A 23577-nucleotide genomic window follows, 5' to 3' on the forward strand; every position below is an offset into this window, starting at 1 on the left:
TGCTGTATGTAGAAGGATTACACACCCACTGAAAGCTAATTGTACACGCCACCGACCGCAAAGAGAGATAATGCGCGTCAGCAACGCCAATAATGCGAATGTGCCGGGAAGGTTTCGTACGGAATGGGGAATGAAAACGTTGTGGATCGCTCCATGCCGACCGAACATACCGACCACTCCATCATATGTTGCCGCCACACAATCGCCACTGTGAAATTCCCTTATACAATAAACAGTGTGCGTGTAGCTTCCTTGGTTACTGATTATAAATACGAAGCTGCTCTGTGTAGATTCAAAGAGGCAACACAGGATGGAAGCCCGATCGCCATTAAACACGCATCTCCTCGGTCGCGCGATCGCGTTTTCCTCGAGTGTGCCTGTTTAGAAATATGCAGCGCAATTTGGCATTCATGAATCCCACTTTCACAGTTTTGCTGTGAATTCGATAGGTTAGGCCGTACAAGGTATCTAGAGGTGGATACACGCGCTGCTTTGTCCTCACCTTGGTTTTATTGAATCTCTTCGATATGCCGCTTTGTGCTTTCCGGGAAAGGTACATTACAGCAGGTTCCAGTAGGGCCCACTCTGCGAAAGCTTTTTCCAACCACGAACATGAACTCAAGTTCAACATCCAAACGGGCATGCTACTACAAAGGATTGACAGCAACAACGTGCCATTATTCATTAGTATGCGACCGCTAAACTCCACCCTCACATCCGCGCTGCGCTCCGGGTCGCTCCTCTTCCCTTGGCAGGAAGCCTTCATGTCGACTATGTGATGAAGCATAAAAAAAAAAGAACATGCACCGCTGAAGGCAAAGGGGAAAGCGATATGGAAATATACAGAAAAGGCACGTCTCCATTGTTAGGAGACTTCTGGCTGTGCGGAGCGTCCGCTGAGCGGGTCCTTCTGGAGCGTTCTGTAAAATGAACTTACGCCCGAGACGCTGCGCACGCTAACGCTCGTTCACTGAAAGCCGTGCCTCGGGCAATCGTGAGCAGTTCCGGACGACAGATCGACGAAGCCTTCTGCGCCGCGTATCCGCGACGCGTAGCGCCATTCATCCACCTGCCCCCCGAACGCGGCGCAGACGTGAGCTTGGTCATCTGGGCCGCGGTGGGCGGCCGCCGCTCGGACGGCGAGGCGTTCCGCAAGCTGGCCGTGCAGCGACGCTACCGCGTCGAGTTCTCGGAGAACGCGGCCCGCTGGCTGCTGCAGTACGGCTTCGACGGCCTGGTGCTGCACTGGCCGAACCTCATGGGCGAGCAGGACCGCCAGGCGTTGGGCACCTTCCTGCGCACGCTGCGCCGGCGCCTCTCGGCCGACGGCCAGCGCCTCGCCGTCGTGGTGCCCGCCGACAAGGCGGAGCGCAACGCGGGATTCGACGTGCAGGACATCATAAACGTACGTCCGGACGCGCCGTGCTCGAGAAGGAGAGCTTGTGCGTCTCAACCCTGTTGGCAGGCACTGCGCGCGAAAGAAGGGAGGGATTCGAACCATACTTGCGGTGTTCAGACCAGCGGTTCAGCATCCTCTGTGAGTAATGGCTAGCCACAGCGGAGTCAGCTTAGTAAAAACGGGAGCTGTCCGTTTGTTTCGACGTCCGGGGCGACGTCCAGGTTTGCAGGACGGTTTTCTCGACGCAGAATATAAGTAGAGATATTACGTTGAATCGATATTACTTTACAGCTTGGCTTAAATTCTGGTGTCGGGACATCCTGCGTTAAGTGGATAACGAAAAAGTTATACTACGCTAATTTGTAACATCCCACTGAGCATTGTCGAGCACATACTGTCCACCTCTCCAATTAATGCAGCTGATTTGAATTATTTGCGGGACCTACTGCAAGGAGTTTGTAAACAAACATGTCCACAACAAGAACAACAACAACCGCGACTACGACGACGATATCAATAATAATAACAAGAGCAACAACAACAAAAATCTGAAGACACTTAAGCACTTTTTCTTGGTTGTGAATACGAAAACTTTAATTTCCAACTGAACGCCGCTGAGCGGTCCCTCGAGTTTTGCTCTGCGAGTAAAGTTTGTATTAATGCTCGTTTCGTCCGCCGTTAGCAGTATTTTCACGAATTGAACAGAAAAAATGATGCAAGCAGTTGAATGTGTCTTGAACGTCTTGCATAGTATTGTGTGCCTATTGTTTTTTCGCTGGCAACGCTTACCAGCGACTCAGTATTAGCAATTTAATAATAATAAGATGTACAATTGGCTATTAGGGAAATAAAAACTATTATATAGCGAAGTGCACATTCTGAGGCCATGAAATGTGCTGAATAGAAATTTCAAGTGCATTCGTTTCGCCAAATTGGCATACTCAGATGAGTGGCTTTGTCACAGCACGACGTATGCTGAGGTCAAGCACGCTTTACAGGCAGACTAAGCACGGAATTTGTTTGATTCGTCCCTGGTTTCTGGCAGCCGCAGAAAATAAACACCTCTAGCACTGCCCGAGCTTTCATGCGCTCTCAAGAATGTACATGAAGGGCACGTACATCCTCTTTAAGGAAGTTCTCAGCTCATATGTATAAATCATGTGACATTTAAAAGAACAGATATGTAGTAAGTGATCGTCGTGGAATTATTCGGGCCTTCCATATGAGTGCATGCTATCGAAACTGACGACAAGCTAGGATTAAAAAAAAGAGAGAATAAATAAATGACTAAAATGCAAGCAGCTCATTTGTTCTGAACGGCTTTGACTGTATGATGTATCTCGAAATATTCGAAATAATTCTTTCCCGCACGTACTGCAGCAAAATGTTCTCCCTTAACACATTTCCAGCTATTTAAAGAATTTCTGACTCGTATGCCTATCGTGGCTTGGACTGGGACGTCTCGTTTACACAAAGGCCTGATTTTCATCTAACCTGCAAGGAAGTTTCCTCTCGATGTCGCAACTCTCACACTTGCCTTCTTATGACGCGACTCCCAGCTGGTGGACGTGATGTTTGTGGAGACCCACCGCACCATGGAGCCGGCGACGTTTCCCGTGACGAGCTTCTACAGCCCGCTGCGCGTCAAGACGCAGGCCAAGCGCCGGGGACAGACGGGCCTATCGCACGTGCTGGGCGACATGTCGCTCGAGCTCACCCAGATGGACAAGGTCGTCTTCGGCGTCACGCTCGCCGGGGCCTCCTTCACGCTCAAGAACGTCGCCGCCAACAAGGTGCGCGGAAAGTACTTGTGAGCCTGACCCGCTGGCTCCGTGGCTGTGCCCTGTTTCGGCTAGCATAAGGCTGTGTGTCTAATCACCAGCTTGTGCGCCAACGTGCGGTCGGAATGCCTAAACCGTTCCGCACTTAGATTTAAGTACAGGTTTAAGTGCAGGCACCAAAGGTGGTCAGTGTGGTTCCAGAGCCTCTCCATCTCCGCCTCCCATGCTCCCCTTACTGATGCGTCTGCTATAACCTAAGTTTGTTTACGGGAATCAATCAATCAATCAATCAATCAATCAATCAATCAATCAATCAATCAATCAATCAATCAATCAATCAATCAATCAATTGATTGATTGATTGATTGATTGTTTTGGGACACAGCACTGCACTAATCAGTCAAAAATCAATGAAATAATCAATTAATGATCAAATAAATAATTCAGTCAATAAATAACTGAATCGACAATGTATATTAACGAGAAGTTTCCAAAAGTGTGTTTCAATCAAATTTATCGTTGTAATGACGACGTAGTATTGATTGTGGCTGTTTACCAATGCTGACATTTCTTTTCGTGCAATCAGCATAGTGCGGATGGATTATTCATTGTGTTTACCATCACTTTTTAACTTCCGGTATATGATCTCGTCCTTCTAGGAAGGAATGTGACCCCACAGTAAAAGCAATGAACTCTTGTAGAGAATACGGAAACGCTTTGGCCCGTTGCGGTGACAAGTCAGTAGGAGTTAAGCGAATCGTGAAAAGGTGTTTTGGTGATGAGCTAAGCGACCTAATTATGACAGCATATATGTCTGAGAACCGAGCTCTGAGTTTTCTTTAGTCCTGCATTGAAAAAAAAATGTCCCGTTGTGCTTGCATTACTAGCCTGTGAAGCGGACGTGAGACTCCGTGCACGCTGGCCTTGTATTGACAGGCAGCACCATCTGATGGTATTGGACTGCGAAATGCTTTCAAACTCATAGTATTAATGTTTATCTTGTTTACCAATACTGCCGGCCACCATGTGGTCCATGCAGGAGGGGCCATTTCGGCTATCACACGATAACCTAAAAAAAAAGTGACAATTCACCTCGCCAGCGCGGTCACGAAGCTAGATAAAAGAGAGCGACCTGATGTGAGTTACGAATAAATGGGCTAAACTTACTGCCTACCTAGTTAAATATTTACTATAGAGGAATCGGTAATACCTTCTTTTGAAACTTTAAAAAGAAGTCGGACCATACTCCTGCGCACGGGTGCACTTAGGAGGGCCATCAAAACCAACGGCGGTATAAATCCACGGGCACTTCGTCGACGACATCTTCGAAACGAGATGCTGTCACGCGAGCTGTTCTTCGACGATTCTTGACAGGCTGGACAAAAACACGCGAGGTGGCAGTACAAGCACGGCTCGCGTCCCGCACAGTTAATGAAATCCGACTCTGGTCAGAAAAACAGCAAACCGAACGTGCAAGTACCACTTAAATCGTATTTTTTAAAGCTAAAGCGGAGTATAACGAATGTATATTTTTAAGCATCTATAATAAAGATGTTCAAGAGTTCTTTATTTGCATAATAATAAGGTTACAAATGGGGATTATACATACATACAGAGGGAGGTCCCATAGTTAACAGACTGTACAGGGGACCTCCCATTACAAATGTGTAGGATACATAAATACAAAGCAGCTATATGAAAACACAAAAGACACCATATTAAGTCAGTCACTAGCTTACACTGTAAAATATTTAACGACACAAAGTACTTATTAATAAAATGATAACGATCAAATTGTTATATTGAGTGCAAAAATTTACGAAGGTTTGATTTGAATATGTAAAAATGAGAAGATATCTTCATATGACACGGTAATGAGTTCCAAAGTAGTGTGGCTGAAAAATTAGTAGTAAATTTACCATAATTAGTTCTAGGTTTTGGTAGTAAATAGCTGTTGGTAGAAGCGAAACGGGTAGACGTGGAATATGGATACTGGCTGGTAGTAATTATAGGGAATGGGAGCTTTCCGTTAACAGATTTATAAACAAGTATTCCAAGTGAGTATTTATTCAGTTTCTGTAACGATAAAATGCCGTTAGATCTGAGCAATGGAGATGCTTCCGATGTGTAGCTGCTACGTTTAATGATGCGAATTGCTTGATTTTGGGTATGCTGTAGTGGAGATAAATGTGTGGGATACGTGTTTCCCTATGATGATATGCAATAATTAATATGCGTGTGAATAAAAGCGTAGTAGAGGGAGATGAGTGTCTTCATGTTAAAGAAATTGCGAACTTTAATTAATATTCTAATTCCGTATGCTGCCTTCTTTGTTAAGGATAAAACATGCTCGTCAAATTTTAGGTGTTTATCTAATAGGACGCCAAGAAACAGTACACTATCAGTAGGATAAAGTGCACTGGAAGCAAAGGGTAGCGATGGATACACTGAGATATGTTTTTGTTTAGCTGAGAAGATCACTAAGTTAGATTTGGCAATATTAATGTGTTGTCTGTTTAGTTGGCACAAGGTTACAATATTTGCCGCGTCGTGATTAAGCTTACACATCAATGAATCAACACTTTTGTCTGAGGAGAAGATGGTAGTGTCGTCAGCGTAAAGGATACAGTCAGAAGACTTTAGGTACTTTGGGAGGTCATTAATGTATATTAAAAACAAGAGAGGCCCTGCATAATGAACGCATGCATAATGAACGCATGCATAATGAACGCATGCTGCATGCATAATGAACGAAAAAGAGCGTGTCGTAAAGGCACGACAAGACTGCGTTTCAAATACATTGCTCGTACCTCCGTCGAGTGAACGAAATATAGTTAATGGCTGTTCAACGAAGTTGAGCCTGCTTCTGCGCCTATGTTCGGTGACATTTGAGTTTGACGGTCTCTGCAGCTAACTTGACGGCTACGCGGCAATCTACGGAGCAGGACGTTGCGGAGTTAATCTCCGGCATCGTAGGCAGCATTTCTATGGGAGCTGGATACAAAAGCGCTCTTGCACTGATATTTATGTGCTCTTCTATGAACTCCCACGTGCATCAAAGTTAGGCAGTTTTAGACCAAAAGTACCCAAGTCTAGAGTGTCCTTATGAAATACGTCTTGCCACTGCGTATGTTCTGGACGCAAACCGCTTCCTTGGGTTTGTGTTCGCACTACCGATTAACACTACAATTTAAATAATACGTTGCTGAAGTTAAGCTTTGCGTAAGCAAACATGGCGGCACCCATCGGAGCGAAGGCTTCGTCGTAGCACCATATCCGACATGATTCCCGATTAACACGCAATAACCATAAGAAGCAAATGATTACACAGGCTATCACTTCTTCTCGTATGATGTAAAGGACAGGTATTGAACGCTAATTCACCGCTCTTGTCGAGATAGCGTATTGATGCGAGAGCTCTTCGGCCTAAAGTGTACACTTATCTTTTTTTTATTCTGGCTGATGGCGCCAGCTGCTTTGCATCGATCTCGCTTCAGCCTCATTGGCGAGTTTACCCTTCAGCTATAGTTTCAAACGCGCAAACAACTTTACGTATTGTAATAACTGTTGTGGTCGCACCGCTGGTACGATTTGTTGGGAACTCGGCGCTGACGCCCGTTGTTGCACCTGGGTCGCAAGCCCCAAGGGTAGCGTTGGCCTGGCGGCCTGGGGTACAACTGGAAGCATCCGAAGGTCCCGGCAAAGCATGAGTCGACTGGTAACAACAAAACAACTTGTTTATTCTAACATCGCAAAGAGTTGGCGGTCAGGTTGACCGAAGTAGAGAGACGGGAGAGCACGTTACTCAACAGAAGAAATCGGAGCCCTCCTTTTGGCGTCCGGGGGCAGCTGCTTTTATACTCTCGCAGTTGAGGGCAAGAAGGAACCCCTCTATAGACGAGCATGTGACGGTGCCGCTCGGACACAATGGGATAAGGTGGCGCAGCGTCGTGTCGGCGCCACTCGGACCCCCCTTTGCTTCACAGTTGTTGGGAGCTCCTCTCCCCGGCTGCCGCGCTTCGACAAGCGTGGGCACAATGGGAAGAGAAGGAAGAGCAGCCGTCGTGTCGGCGCCGCTCGGACCCCCTTGCTTCACAGTTGTTGGGAGCTCCTCTCCCCGGTTGCCGCGCTTCGACAAGCGTGGGCACAATGGGAAGAGAAGGAGGAGCAGCCGTCGTGTCGGCGCCGCTCGGACCCCCTTGCTTCACAGTTGTTGGGAGCTCCTCTCCCCGGCTGCCGCGCTTCGACAAGCGTGGGCACCAATATGCACATACACTCACACACGCACATGAAGACACGTGGCATCGGAACATGCCTGGACGCGCTTGGCAGGGAGGCGTAGCGGCGGCGCCGAACGGGCCAAAATGTCTGCCGCTTTGAACGAAGCCCTGGCGTCTGTTGTATCCTCGCCGGCTTTACCGCGCGTCGTAGGCGAAACGTAACAGACCGCCCCGCCGGGGGAAGGAGATCCCGATGGACAGGGGACTGCATCCGCTGTCCGGAGGGATGTCGCTCGATGATGCTCATAACCGAAGTCGGGCGTCCCTCGACGTTTCTTGAGCGCAGCGCACAGAGAAGGCCTCGTTCTCTCGTTCAGGTTCGCACGGGACACTGCAAAGTGACTTCGGGAGAGTTCACATTTTTGTTCTCGTTCCCGGCAAGCGTTAGAACTACGCTGAAACTCAACCGCTCAGTCAGCAAGCACGGCACAACCCTCACTAGGCCCTGCCAGGCTCTTTCCCCTTTTATACCACTGCCTAGTTCCTTACAGTAGTCTAGCAGCACTCAGAACGCGTCCACAAATTGGAAAATTGCACTAGAAAGCATATCATCACTTTGAAACACTAAACAAAAGCAATATGTTAAAAAAATCCTGCCTCAGGAAGAAAAACATCAGTAACAAACAATTTTGAGGCTGATTCCTACGTTAGGGGCTTCGACTCAAGCCATCGGCGTTACCGTTGAGACTCCCCTTTTTGTAACGCACCTCAAAGGAATATTGTTGCAAAGCGAGGGTCCAGCGCAGGAGGCGGCCATTTTTGGGAGAGATGGTCTGCAGCCATTGGAGAGGGCAGTGATCCGTCTCAATGATAAACCTTGAGCCGGCTAGATAGCATGACAATTTCTGAACGGCCCACACGAGACATGCACACTCTTTCTCGGTGGCGCTATACGCCTGCTCACGACTGGTCAGCTTACGACTAGCATACAGGACGGGGTGTTCTACTTCTCCATTTTCCCGTTGGCACAGTACAACGCCCATGCCTCGCTCACTAGCATCGCACTGAACAACGAACCCTTTTGTATAGTCTGGCGATCGTAGCACCGGCTGGCTTGTTAGGGCACTCTTTAGGGCGCTAAAAGCTCTTTCCTTTGTCTCGTCCCAGACGACTGTTTGGGGCTCTGTTTTTCTTAGAGCATCCGTCAGGGGAGCCGCGATATCAGAGTACCTGGGGATGTACCTCTGATAGTAGCCGGCGACACCTAAGAACGACCGAATATCGGTCTTCGTGCGCGGTTGCGGGAAGTCTCGCACAGCGGCCACCTTTATTTCAGAGGGGCGGCGACGACCCTGACCAATCACGTGACCGAGGTAGACAACCTCGGCCTGTGCTAACTGGCACTTGGGAGCCTTGACTGTCAAGCCCGCTTCGCGCAGGCGGGTTAGCACTGCCCGCAAGTGTGCCATATGCTCAGACCAGGATGCGGAGAATATCGCTACGTCGTCTAGATACGGTAAAGCGAATTCTTGCTGTCCCCGCAACACTTTATCCATGAGGCTTGAAAAACAGTATGGCGCGTTCTTCAAACCAAAACTCAACACTTTAGGACGGAATGTTCCCATTGGTGAAATGAACGCCGCATACCTACTAGCCTCTTCTGTAAGTGGAACCTGCCAAAAACCCTGGCAAGATCTAGGGTGGAAATAAACTGAGCGCTACTAACTTTCTCAAGGCGCTCCTCGATGTTAGGGATCGGATAAATTTGATCCTTAGTGATGGAATTAAGCCTGCGGTAGTCGACGCAAGGACGAGGTTCCTTGCCCGGTACCTCAACTAAAATCAACGGGGAGGTATAATCACTCTCACCTGCCTCAATAACACCGAGCTGTAGCATTTTCTTTACCTCAGCCTCCATAATATCGCTCTGGCGGGGTGACACCCGATACGCATTGGATCGTACTGGCTCTGGGGAGGTAAGTTCTATATCATGAGTAAGGACAGAAGTCCTACCAGGCCTCTCAGAGAACAGACCCTGAAACTCTTGTAAGAGCTGGTGTAGTTCGGTTTTCTGCTCACGCGACAGCGATGCTCCACTGACTAAGTCACTAATGACTTGACCGGTGTCTTCCCTGTTCGTCACTGAGCCTAGTCCCGGAAGCTCGACCGGAAGCTCTTCAGGAACGTTTACCATCATGCACACTACTGCTTCCCTTTGTCTATAAGGTTTGAGCAGATTACAGTGGTAAACTTGCTGTGCTTTCCGCTTTCCTGGCAGACTCACCACGTAGTTAACGTCCGACAGTTTCTGAACAATTCGTGCTGGGCCCTCCCACTGCACGTCTAGTTTGTTGTTTAGCGATGTGCGCAATATCATGACCTCATCGCCCACCTCAAAACGACGGGCCCTGGCTGTCCGATCATAATAAACCTTGGCCCTCTGCTGGGCCTTTGCCATTGCTTCACCTGACAACTCCTGTGCCCTTCTTAAGCGTTCGAGGAGCTTAAGCACGTACTCCACCACGACTGGGTCGTCGCCCCTGCCTTCCCACGATTCTCGAAGCATGCGAAGTGGAGACCGAAGCGAGCGACCGTACACCAGCTCAGCTGGCGAAAACCCCGTAGCCGCATGCGGCGCGGTCCGTAATGCAAACATCACCCCAGGCAGACACAGCTCCCAGTCAGTTTGATGTTCAACACACAATGCTCTCAACACGCGCTTCATGACGGAGTGGAGCTTCTCAACGGAATTCGACTGTGGGTGGTACACTGAGCTGTGTAACAGCTTTACCCCACACCTTTCGAGAAAAGTTGTCGTCAAAGCGCTAGTAAACACTGTGCCCTGATCTGATTGGATTTCCGCAGGAAAACCAACTCGCGCAAATATGGACAGTAGTGCATTGACTATCTCAACTGAGCTGAGTTCTTTAAGCGGCACTGCTTCAGGGAACTTTGTCGCTGGGCAGATCACAGTCAAAATGTGTCTGTACCCCGTGGCTGTTACCGGCAGAGGTCCCACTGTATCAATAACGAGCCGTCTAAAAGGCTCCGTAATGATAGGTACCAATCTCAACGGCGCCCTTGATTTGTCCCCTGGTTTGCCCACCCGCTGACAGGTGTCACATGTCCTCACGAAATGGTCTGCGTCCCGAAAACACCCTGGCCAATAGTACTCTTGCAAGAGACGCTCCTTAGTTTTCTTAACTCCTAGGTGTCCGGACCACGAACCCCCATGCGACAAGCGCAACAGATCCTGACGATAGCATTGAGGAACGATCAGCTGATCGAACTCCACTCCCCTGCGGTCTAGATACTTCCGGTACAGGACTCCACCTCTTTCCACAAAACGCGCGTTTTTCCTGGCGATACCTTCCTTGACATTGCAGCGCACGTTTTCTAGGCTGCCATCCTTCTTTTGCTCGGCTATCAAAGCCGACCTATCAAGTCCGTCTGACGTAGGCGCGATGAGCAAATCTGCAGATAGCTCTTCTAACTTTCCCGCATCGGTAATTTCCTCTCCAGTATCTGGTGCCTTTAACGTTACAGACTCAAGTTTATTCAGTTCGGGCGTGCTCTGAATATCAGCTTGCTGCGCCTCTGACCCTTTCTCATTGTTCGATAACGTCGGCCCCGCAACTACCGCCTTTGCAGCTAGCTCCCGAACCTTCGATCTGGTTAAGGCCTGAACGCTAGCCTCACCAAACAAAAGCCCCTTCTCGAGCAGGAGGTGATCGGACCTGTTCGAAAATAGGTACGGGTACTGGGGGGGGGGGGCAGCATAGATGACACTGCGGCCTCCGTTTCAAGTGCTCCGAAAGGTCCTTCAATAAGCACTTTTGCTACGGGCAGACACACACTATGAGCTTCCACGGCTTGCTTGATCCATGCGCACTCGCCCGTGAACATATCGGGTTCTACGTAGGACGGGTGAACTACATCCATCGTAGCTGCGGAATCGCGAAGTACTCGGCACTCTTTCCCGTTCACGAGGAGGTCTCGCATGTAAGGCTCGAGAAGCTTCATGTTCTCGTCAGTGCTGCATATTGACAAAAACACAACTTTTGTCTTTGTTTCCGGACACTGCGCCGAAAAGTGACCCGGCTTCTGGCACGTATAACACACGCGCGCTTGCCTCATCTCGAACCGCTTTCTGCGTTCGGCTTCGGCTGCCGCCGTCTCTTTACGTTTGGTCGGACTGCTTTCACTCGCATCCTCACTACGCGTGTCCCCCTTTAATCTCATGGGCGTGAACCTCGGCCTCTCAAACTTCGAGCCAAATTCACCCTTTTGACCGTCCTTAGCTCCGCGAGCTCGACGCGTCACAAACTCCTCGGCTAGCTCAGCGGCTCCAGCCACCGTACTAACGTCTGGCCTATCCAAGACCCAGTACCGCACGTTCTCAGGTAACCGACTATAAAACTGTTCTAGCCCAAAACACTGCAGAACTTTATCGTGGTCACCAAACGCTTTCTCTTCTTTGAGCCACTCCTGCATGTTTGACATAAGCTTGTAGGCAAACTCTGTATATGACTCACTCTTGCCTTTCTCACTTTCCCGAAACTTCCGACGGAACGCCTCCGCTGACAGCCTGTACTTTTTTAGCAGACTCGATTTCACTTTGTCGAAATCCTCTGCCTCCTCTCTATCCAAGGGAGCGACTACGTCGGCCGCCTCGCCGGGTAACAAAGTGAGCAAGCGCTGTGGCCACGTTTCCCGAGAGAACCCCTGCTTCTCGCACGTTCGCTCAAAGTTAACCAGGAACAAACTAATGTCCTCTCCAAGCTTAAACGGCCGCATCAGGTCAGTCATTTTGAGCAATACTCGTTCTCCTGCACCGTGTGCCTGACTTCCATTACGAGCGCGTTCCATCTCTACCTCGAGACGCTTCATTTCCAAAGCGTGTTCGCGCTCTTCTTTTTCTTTCTGCTCTTTAAGTTCGCGCTCCTGTTTCTCTTTTTGCTCTTTAAGTTCGCGCTCCTGTCTTTTTGCAGTCTCCCTCTCCTCAATGGTCTCAAGGCATTCCGACAGCTCGTCATCCTCAGCTTCTAACTCAAGAATAGCCCTTAGCAGTTCAGGTTTTCTGAGTTTGTCTGAGACATCCAGACCCAACTCTCTTGCAAGCTCCAGCAATTTCGGTTTGCGCAACGACTTCAAATCCATCGCTGCTCTGAATGCTGCTTTCTCTACTGCTTACTATTGTCTTGCCGCAAACTAACCCGGCAGCAACGACAACCACAATTACCAGCTCTGTTTCTGACACTAACAAAAGCCTGGCAAAGCTCAGAAGAAGAAAGTCCCGCACTCACCAAACCTCGCAGCCAAGAATTCAGCGCAGTCGTTCCGCTGCAGGCAACCAGTCATCACACAGGGCTCGTTGCACTGCTCCCGGATCGTCGATGAGCTGCTCAGCATACAGTCAACTGCATCTCTTCGCTGCTGGCCTCCGTTGTCGCGATCCCACCGCTGCCACCAGTTGTTGTGGTCGCACCGCTGGTGCGATTTGTTGGGAACTCGGCGCTGACGCCCGTTGTTGCACCTGGGTCGCAAGCCCCAAGGGTAGCGTTGGCCTGGCGGCCTGGGGTACAACTGGAAGCATCCGAAGGTCCCGGCAAAGCATGAGTCGACTGGTAACAACAAAACAACTTGTTTATTCTAACATCGCAAAGAGTTGGCGGTCAGGTTGACCGAAGTAGAGAGACGGGAGAGCACGTTACTCAACAGAAGAAATCGGAGCCCTCCTTTTGGCGTCCGGGGGCAGCTGCTTTTATACTCTCGCAGTTGAGGGCAAGAAGGAACCCCTCTATAGACGAGCACGTGACGGTGCCGCTCGGGAACAATGGGATAAGGTGGCGCAGCGTCGTGTCGGCGCCACTCGGACCCCCCCTTGCTTCACAGTTGTTGGGAGCTCCTCTCCCCGGCTGCCGCGCTTCGACAAGCGTGGGCACAATGGGAAGAGAAGGAAGAGCAGCCGTCGTGTCGGCGCCGCTCGGACCCCCTTGCTTCACAGTTGTTGGGAGCTCCTCTCCCCGGCTGCCACGCTTCGACAAGCGTGGGCACAATGGGAAGATAAGGAGGAGCAGCCGTCGTGTCGGCGCCGCTCGGACCCCCTTGCTTCACAGTGGTTGGGAGCTCCTCTCCCCGGCTGCCGCGCTTGGACAAGCGTGGGCACCAATATGCACATACACTCACACACGCACATGAAGACACGTGGCATCGGAACATGCCTGGACGCGCTTGGCAGGGAGGCGTAGCGGCGGCGCCGAACGGCGCCGCCGCTACGCCTCCTAGTCTTTTAGTCTAGTCCAATTGTCTTTTCAGTGTGCCACTGAAAAAAACAATTGTAGAGCATGCGCTACTACAAAAACAAAATAAGGTATTGAAATTATGGGGTTTTAAGTGCCAGACCATTTTATAATTATGAGGCACGCCGTAGTGGGGGACTCAAGAAATTTCGACCACCTGGGGTGCTTTAACGTGCGCCTAAATCTAAGTACACGGGTGTTTTCGCCTTTCGCCCTCATCGAAATGCGGCTACAGTGACAGACACTCGATCCCGCGACCTCGTGCTTAGCAGCCGAACACCATAGCCCTCAAGCAACCACGGCTGGTAAAAAATAAAAAAGGAAATAAAAGAAGTGTAATTGTGCCCATAGCTGTGACCACCCTGGAACTCGGGGTCGGTTGAACGCTTTTTCTACATCTTGATGTCGTCCTTGCATGTCCCAAACATTAATCTTAATATGGCGATAATGGCACAGAGCGTTAAAAAAACAAAAGAAAGAACAAACAGCGAAGAAACATGAGAAGTTATCAGGTTAACTCCGTTTTTCCCTCGCGTTCAATTTCAACAAGAGACGCCACTCAGATGGAAGAGAATGGGCGTGTTGTTTCCATAGCAACTAATCCTTATAGTTCAAAAGGTGCATCGAAGCGTGCCGACGATACTTCTGCTTCTACTAAAGAAGGAAAAAAATAAAAGTGTGACAGCTGCTGCAAGGCAAGACGTCCAGAGGACTACAAGTCTGTCTGGCCAAAACAGTCGTGAAGTCAGGTGACGCGTGGGGCAGTTCCATGATACGCCTGGACATTCTTGCGACGTCAAGGCTCACAATGATCGAGGTCCTCTTCTCTCTTTTTTCCTGTCCGCTTATTCTTAACCAGAAGCGTAAAGCTGGTGGGTTGCCTGAGTAGCTATAATCGGCTATTCTTTCGTCACTCCACTCTGCGTCGAAAAAAAGGGCTACGTAGACGACTTACACAGCAAGAATCCGACAAACCTTGCAGGAATCCTGTACCTTGTGCATGGCTCAAAGAAGCAAAATAAATTTAAATTTGGTTTAAGCAGAAAATGAAAAGTACAGAGCCCCTGGACTTCGTGACAGAAAGCTATGAAGGGATTGATGGGACCTGTATACTCCGTTTGCGCAGCATTTCAGATTTCTAATTGGATTATGTTTGCAAGATAAAATCAAGCACAGCAAAACGACATGCCACACTTTTCGCAATTTGAAGGAATGGCTATTGCGAATGAACAGGGAATAGTACATTATTAAGGATAGGCTTGACAATGAAAACATGGCAATACAGGATAATGCTTATATGCCCTTTGCGTTCCTGAGCGAGCGAACAGTTTTAATAAAAAGCTTGCACGCACACACCAAAAAAAAAAAAAATGTGCAACAAAGATGACCCTGTGCCCATTCTGCCCGTCATCATCTTAGTACAGTGAAGCGAAAGCTATAGATAGCCGCAGCCAAGAAGCAAGGAGGGCAAGCTCTGGTACGCTTCTCCATTGTCTGCTTGCGATCGCCCTCCACGCAACGTTCGCTAAATAGTACTTTCACGGAAAGCTTAATAGTGAACAGTGGGAGAGTACTGCTTTTTCCTTCGCAACACGCAGCCTCTTCTCGTTACTTAATGGCTGACACGAACTTTCACGGTGGCACTGTACAGGGAGGGAGGGAGGAGGGAGGGTGGGTGGGTGGGTGGGTGGGATGGATGGATGGATGGATGGATGGATTGACGGACGGGCGTGCGGGCGGACGGAGGGCAGGTTTAATGGAAGCCCAAAGCGCTCATCTGAATTATGTTATGCTGAATGCCACTTTATCGCTCGCCGAGCCGGGCGCAGGTGAAGCTGCGCAAGTGCGTTGCCGTGCGGAGGCTGGTCCCGGAAGTAGGGCGTGTGCCTCACCTACTAGTGTGCTCGGTCGGATAATATTGCGGCCGCAGCATTTTCTCTTCCTTGCTTTCCGTGTTTTTAAGGGGTCTCGTGGTGTCTTCAAGTCTGGTAAGGGCTTTTGCGATAATATTGTAATGCGTGGAAAGCCGTAGACGAAGGAGGACATCTTACACTGTATTTACACTGTACTCCGAACGCAAGCAGACACTCGTTCGCGCCGCGAGCTCAGGGACTTCATATTCTTCCTCGCGGTGGCTCATTTCTTCCGTATCTGTCGGTAGTATCGCAATAATATGAACCAGTATGCGATATTCGTTTCTTACATAAATCGTTTTCACAACCGCCAGTGTTTTCAGCGCGCGCCACTCAAGTTAGTGACGCTGCCGTCATGGCGATATAAGTTCTCGATGTCTATTCAAAAGACCTCTGCGCCTTGCTTGGGTAGTTTACGGGACAACCGGCAGGTAAATCAGAGGAAGATAAATAAGTCGCAGTTTCTCCCGAAAAGCAAAGCATCGATTGCGATAGCAAATTAGTAGGCGGCTATGTGAAGCAACGACAGTAGTCTTATCAGCCGTATAAACCTGAAAACATTCGCTTGCTAACTGAATTAACATGCATGGTGTCAGCGTGCACAAGCGAACATGATCACACTCGATGAGCGTGGACAATCGCTGTCAAAACGCTGCTGTAAACTAGCACGGCAGCAGCAGCGAGCGAAGTGACCTTCCTGTGGTCTATCGCTTCAGCGCAAGGGCGGCGAGGACACAGCGCGCACAAAGGTTCATATGAGCCCTCAACACATCCCACTCAAGATACGGCGCGCGTGACCGCGCACGGCCGTGCAAAGTACGCACTTGGTAGTGGAGTCGAAGCCGCCCCCACACCCTCCCTCGCTGATCCGCGATCGTGAGTTCCACTTGCGGTCGATCGCGAAATGCGCAGTTGCTGCCGGAGCACAACGCTCTTCCCCCTGTCTCCCTCCCATCCCCCCGCGGCCTTTCGCTCCACAGAACGCGGCGCGTTTGCTCTCCGCTTTTCCGCTTTCTTTGTGCGCGCCACATTGAGCAGCGATCGTCGGATCCCCTCCCGTGCTTTCACTCGCACATACAGCATACAACGCGCGGCGATGCTGTTATCGCCATTGGGTTTGATAAGAAACATCACGGTGACGCCCCGACGGCGATGGCGACGGCAAAAATGCGCCTAGAGTGCCCATATAATTGCTGTCGCAATAAAAGATGACGTGCTCCCGTGCAGTCGAAGTGGCGAAGCGTCGACTTCCGGGATGAGGTAGCTTACTTCAGGTGGCGTCAGTCGATTACGCTTTTGCGGCTGATTAACGCAATAATCAGCCCCCTAAAGCAGAGATCAGTGGCTGGAGATGCCAGCCCTGCTAAAGCAATGAGTTGGTGAGACGAAGTGTAGTTAATGCCTGCGTAAACGCGCTCCCGAGCGTTTACCTATACGCTCCTGTGGACATCGTACGTTCCGGCATTGCCGATGCTTCCCAGAGCATTAGACACGGACAACAGAACGGACACACGCAACTGTCCGCGTCTAAGGCGCCGGATAATGTCGATAATGCAGCGCCACTTAGCCGAACGTTCAACCTTCGTGCTTTCCAGCGTTCTTACGCCGATCTATAAAGCACCCTAACGGCGACGCGTCGCTCTTTCCCGCTGCCTGTGCTTGCCCTCCAGGCGGGCGACCCGTCGGCTGGTCCGGGCAAGCCCGGCCTGTTCACCCGTCAGCCGGGCACGCTGAGCCACTACGAACTGGAGCAGATGCTGGCGCACGACCTGAGCTGGTCGCGCCAGTTCGACCGAGTCGCCCAGTGCTCGTACGTCGTCAACGGCGACCAGTGGGTGGGCTTCGAGGACGACGTGTCGCTGCAGAGCAAGGCCCACCTGCTGCTCTTCACCGGCGGCATCGCCGTTTGGGACATCTGCATGGACGACTTCCGGGGCACCTTCGGCCGGCCGCTGCTGGCCCGCGCGCGGGACATCCTGCTGCGGAACCACACCTTCGGTCACAGCCTGCGCGCCAAGGGCCGCCTCGGGTGAACCGACGGCGCGCTGAAACTGCGCTGCGCGTCACAACGTGCCACGCGGTGAACGTGATGCGCTGCGTTCAGGAAACGCGGGCGTTGTGCGCCCGTGCATATTATAGACTCATTTGGTGGCTGGGACGGCGAGCGCTGAACTCCAGCCGGTAAGACCGCGAAGCTGCGCGCGCCTTGTTTAGTGGTCTACGGCGCACTCAACTTAACTTGCGCTTAGTGTTTCTAGACCCGTGGACGTTGCTGGTCCGCATTGTTCTCACGCGTATGTGTGGGACAGCGAGCGTGCCCGTGAGAAAATGTTCTACGGTAGCCTCGTAGAAATGCCAACGTGTTTCGTTTACTTATTAGTGACCAGCGTCTTTCTTTCTTTGTGCACGAGCGTGCGTGTGTGTGATCCCAATCCCGGAGCTTTAGGAATTGGGTATAGTTACGCTCATGGATACTCCAGTGATAAATGCTAAACTCTTGCTTCATATTTATTCGAGACACCGTCATCAGCGAGCCGTATTCAGGATAGACGAATGCACTGTGTCCGGTGCCAGTAGGCGTTCGGGACGAGTCGGAAGTGAGAACTATGGACACCACGGCGCTTCTAAGCGGAGCATGGAGTAATACGGAGCTAGAGTGCCGCTATTGAACGCAGAACGCAGAGCCAGCACGTTATCGTTATAGTTGCTGCAATAGCTACAGAAAGTAACAGCGCTTAGAATGTGCGTATAATGGGACATTATAATTTCAAATACGCGCGTTTGATACCTGTAATACTTATTAATTAGCTAATGTTGGCGCGTTTATACAACGTAGTTTCAACAGGCTGTCCGACGAATTTGACCGACGATTGCACATGGTGATGGGGGACCAAATGCTACTTCCTGGTCCTCTTATCATTTTTTTTGAACAAATGTTTCAGGCGGTTTGATCGCGCAAAGTCGTTCCCGTTAGTTGGTTGTGGCGTAATGGACCCACCGGCATGCATAAGGCTTTTAAAGCTTTTCACGGATGCCTTGGGACTTCAGATAATTGCGAAGCCCGAAATGCGGCAGTTGTTGACCATAATAATGTACGAAAGGAAAGCGCCGCTTCGTAGGACGGTTCAGTATCAATTGCCCATCATAAAGTGCACGACGCGTAACCGCTGCCGACGTAAGGTGAACGTTCACAATGGAAGTCCCATTATTCATTATCGCTATCATCAGCCTTGGCCAAATACAGGAGAAAAGTGCGGAACGAGAGAGATCCAAATGGCTTACAAAATGTCACTCGTCAAACTAAGGTGCTGAATCATTACTCCGTTCAATTATTGGCCCGTCCTCGACTGCTTTGTTTTCTCTCCGCGCGACCGATATTTTTTTCTTGTCCTGACTTCATATCGTCGTTATCTTTTAGGTATGGCACGTACCCACGTGGGCGGACTGGCCAGGGCTTGCTTTCGAACGAATACGAAATTGCTTCCTTGTCCCGCTAACCTGACGCTAAATAATGACTATATCGTAAGATACATTTATTAGATGCCCTTAATTCCATTTTTTCTGCATCACGCCACGTGTGCCCTGCTCGCACACGTAGCTATCTCCTGACGGGACGCGCCATCAATTTCTCGGTGGACGTTTTCCCATGAACACTTTATGAGGCACTCGAGCTCGCTGCTAGGTCGGTGTACGTGCCCGCGTGAGTAATTCAGAACGTCGTGCACGAGCACTTATCGCATTCGAGGCTCGCCAAAACGGCGCAGAATGTAATTAAGCCCGGAACACGTAAAAAAAAAGAAGGAACAGCCTGCCCCCCTCCCCTCCCCCCTTCAAGAATGACCGCCTCCTGCATGAATGATGCCAGGGCACGCAACGAACTATTTTTTCTCTTTTTTTTTTTTTTAAAGCGGTAAGCGTGTCTGAAACGTCAAGCACGGAGGCGTACACCCTGTTTGCGCGTGATAAGATTAAGGGAAAGCTTTAGCCCGGGCCCAACTCTGATGCCGCCTATTCAAATGCATGTAAAACGCAGAAACGCTTTTTTTCTGAGATAACCACTGGGCCGATTTTGATGGCACTTGTTGCATCTGAGAGAGAGAGTCGAGTGCTAGAGGCTATATGGCAGCGGAATTTTGATTTAAGGCCTGTCTTTGTTAAGAGTAGTTTGTTTTTAAATATTGGTAAGTTTCAAAAACAAGAATAGAAGGACGAAGTGTACGAAACCGTAAATTCAAAAGTCTGTGAACTGCATCCATTAGAGCATCCAAAGCAGACAAATTTGACATGTCAATCGATATCTTACGTGAATATGTTACATTGTTTACAAGAGTTCTACCAGAGCTCTACTGACATATTACTGCTTTGCTTGAGAGCGATCATGCATAATACAAGAATTTTGTCCACTTTATATGTACTATTATGTGCAATTTACGCAATTACTATTTTTTCATTGTTGAGTTACAGAGTTGTAAATTTGATATTTTCGTATCCTGAAAATTTTCAATTTTCTCTAATATTAAAGTATTGACGACCTAAGTCAGATATTCGCTGCCAACAGACGCTAGGTTTTCGCTTTTGATTTTAAATGTAATAAACCTCATGAAATTTGATGATCTGGTTGCCGAAAAAAGAAAAGCGATTTCTCATTCGTTGTTGTTGTTGTTGTCTATAATGTATGGGTTTCCTACCCACTATGGTTGATTGGCCAAGAAACCGATGAAATATTCCAATTTATAATTCTAATTCCAATTATAATTTCTAATTATTCGCGCACATCTAGCATTTCTTTAATGAAGTCAAACCTTGGCCTTATAAACTTGCACATTCGAAGAAAAATTTCCCGTCTCTGCCTTTTTAAAAAAATATTTTACCAAAACAGCTCGCTTAAACAAGACTTAATGTCAGAGCCTTCGTACATGTCGTCGCGTCTTGATCATCGGTTTAAAGTGTTCATTCCTTTCTGTCGCACAAATGTTTTCTCTGACTCATTTCTGCCGAAAACCAGTGCCGAGTGGAACCGCCTTCCCCCCTCCATCGCCTGCATCGAGGAGGCATCATCTTTCAAGACTGCAATAACTGATTATGTTTTCAATTTATCACCTTAATACTAATAATTGTTTGAGCATGTATTTATTATTATTATTATTGTACCCACCCCCTCAGTAACGTCCCTTGGGCCCTGAGGGTGCTGTAAATAAATAAATAAATAAAACAAAAAGACAAACAATATCTGAATATCAATAGCGTTAGCGCTGTATGACACAGGATTATCTGTTGAACTAAAATCACTAAAGTCAGGTTGAATGAATAATAGCTAATTTTAGAATACACGAAAAGGAAAAGAGGATTCAGCAGGGAATACGGTTGGACTTTGATAGAAATGTATGGATTTCACCATTCCCATGTATTAAGGGGGGAGCCCTCGCGCCAAAGCATCCTCATAAAGGAAGAAAAAGAAGAAGAAAGAAAATAAGAAACAAAGAAAGAAAGAAGGAAAGGGGGTGATGGGGAAAGGGGCTGCTGTGCGAAGTAAAAGTGTGTGAAAGACGTGAAATGGGTGGGGGGGGGGGGGGGCATTAATCGCGGAGCGCTTTTATCTCATGCCCGTATTTGTCGCTTGTTCGAGAAATAGTCCTAAATCCATTATATTGATTGATGAATAAGAACTTGACGGTTAAAATTTGAGCGCGAACGCTGCGCGACGAGTTCTCCCCCCCTGCCTCTCTGCCCCAAAGAACGGAACAGAAACTAACTGAATAGATGACGTAAGCTGTTCATACCGCCATTTCCTTCATCCATATCTGTGAAAGAGAGAAAGAGAGAGAGAGGTGTGATATATATATATATATAAAGAAAGAGATGGCGTGAGTGAGTATGTGAGTGAGCTGGGGAGCGACATGGCCGAGGTTATTATTGCTATTAGCATTCTTTGGGAGCTTCACCCAGTTTGCGGTATGTCTGTATGTATCTGTGAATCTCAGCTATACCTCCGTGTATCTGCATCCGTGGCCCTGAGTCCTTTCCTGCTATCTTTGGTCAGCGGGTGGAACACAGTGAAATGGGCAGAGCGTTGGGCTACTGTGATGAGGGAACAAGGTTGAAAACCGACCGTCGGACCAACTTATGTCACTGAGCATGTCACTATGGGTATGTGGTGCCGTTCAATCACCCTTTTATACGCCAATTCCAGTCACTGGGTATGTGCGGCCTTTCATAACGATGATTATATAGAAGAAATCGTCGACACTTACCCACTTACCATGCTATAGGTTGCTAATAGTATTGAAGTCGCCAATAATCTATAAAGAATAGATGCACCCGCAATTTTTTCCAGCAAGGCATGAGCAAGGGCAGTACCACCTGAAAAAAAAAAAAAGGAAAGTGAAAAAAAGGACCATTACCAGCACCACCACCAACAGAATTTTTGCTTTGCGTCGCAATTTCGCAACACCCAGCGCAACCGTAATAATGTAGCAAAATTTTTCTGTTCTATTCTTTCTCGTGTTTCGCCATCGGTCGTCCATGTTATCACCGGAGTAAATGAATCGCGACCAGTACGGTGAAGAAGAGAAAAAAAAAGAATCAGGCAAAAAAGAAACGTTTCATTGTAAGCGTCCCTGAATGAAAAGAATACACTGACAATAAGAAATCTGCTAGTTTTTCTTGTTCTGCTCGTAGCAAGTAAAGAATACCAGAGGACAATTTTTCATCTGTACAGAAAATTGGATTGGCAAGCGAGAACTCATCTAATAGTTTAAAAGGGCGCGGAACGCTCGATACTTGTAGCGACCGGCCAAATGGAGTTGGACGATTGCAGAACAGCCACGTTTTGCTTACCGTGCTGGACGTTGAAAAGGCGCAGAACACCGGCCACTTCTTATCACAATGGGCATTTGAAGAGCGCAGGTGCCTCATTCCGACTGAAGGCGAAGAATCAAAGAGAGAAAAAAAAAAGTGTGGGCGGCACACTTTGTTATTATTTTTTTAAGTTTTTCCTTCTGGATTTCCCACGCACAGACCTTAATTAGGTCGGACGTCGAGAGAAAAAGGACGCCTCTGTTCTTTATTAGAAAGGTTGCGGACCGGTGTGCCTTTTAGTACAGCTTTTCATAAAACTCTATACAGCGCTCAAAAACGTAGGCGTAGGAACTCCCGCCTTCGAGTTCCCGACGAACAATTTACAACACTGAATTAATGGGCTGGACCTGCTCCGCGCGGGCGCTTGGCCGAAGGAAAGGAAAGTTGTTTTTTATCGTCGTTTCATTTTGCATCCGTGGTGGTTCGCACTTTCGCAGTCATGCGAGTTATTGTCGGGACAGTCGGTTGGCTCATAGCTAAACAGATAACTGTGCCGTTAGCATGACGGCTGCAAGAAACACGTGGGTGGAAAGGTTAGCGTTCGTCCCCTCCTCGTTCGGCAAACGAGAGGGCGTTCACCGGCGCGTCTGCGTAATTGAGTATCCACGAAGTGTGCGCGCGCCTAAGGGCACCTTGCGCCGAAGCTTTTCATAGCTGAGTGCAACATCAGAACAAACCAGTCGAGCGAATGATGGAAGCCAAAGCGGGAGCGACGCGATAAACATTCGCCACGACATGTTCAGTCTTCTATTGTGAGATCAGAAAACGCCCAAGTGCTCGTGTTCCGTTAGCGCTCGGAACTCTTGAAATCGAGATTAAGAGTGGGGAAAATTTGCGAGTTTCAGCTTGGAAAAGCTCGGCGCGTAATCATTCAGAAGAGCGAAGATGCCGGGATTTTCATCCTATTTTAATGACTGATTTTCTTCGCATCCCTAGCGGCCAGTGTCGGCAACGCAACCATGATAAATGGAAGTGCAATAGCGCCCCCTGGCCGTTGCAGAGTGCCTGGAAGTTCTCATTCGTTCGCGTGTGTGACCGAGTGTTGCTTTATACGGATGCGTTCTTCTTCTGACGCAGCCGTGCAGCGGTGGTAGCTTTGTTGTC

At 49.0% G+C, this 23577-nt stretch overlaps 1 protein-coding gene across 2 annotated transcripts in view; it reads left to right on the forward strand.

Moving 5' to 3' along the window:
* The window catches only part of LOC142574098 (chitinase-3-like protein 1), a 32169-nt gene extending 14300 nt beyond the window's left edge, over positions 1 to 17869 (forward strand). Inside the window, exons 4-6 of one of the 2 annotated variants that reach the window (XM_075683267.1) lie at positions 1092 to 1405; positions 2959 to 3192; positions 17286 to 17723. In XM_075683267.1, the coding sequence (XP_075539382.1) occupies positions 1092 to 1405; positions 2959 to 3192; positions 17286 to 17648 (911 nt within the window). In that variant the 3' untranslated portion in view covers positions 17649 to 17723. Of the gene's footprint in view, positions 1 to 1091; positions 1406 to 2958; positions 3193 to 17285 lie in introns of both variants that reach the window. The other variant, XM_075683268.1, reaches the window with a different exon arrangement.
* Positions 17870 to 23577: the final 5708 nt, after the last annotated feature.

This window comes from Dermacentor variabilis, chromosome 3 (assembly GCF_050947875.1).
Source record: "Dermacentor variabilis isolate Ectoservices chromosome 3, ASM5094787v1, whole genome shotgun sequence".
NCBI classification, from domain to species: Eukaryota; Metazoa; Arthropoda; class Arachnida; order Ixodida; family Ixodidae; genus Dermacentor; species Dermacentor variabilis.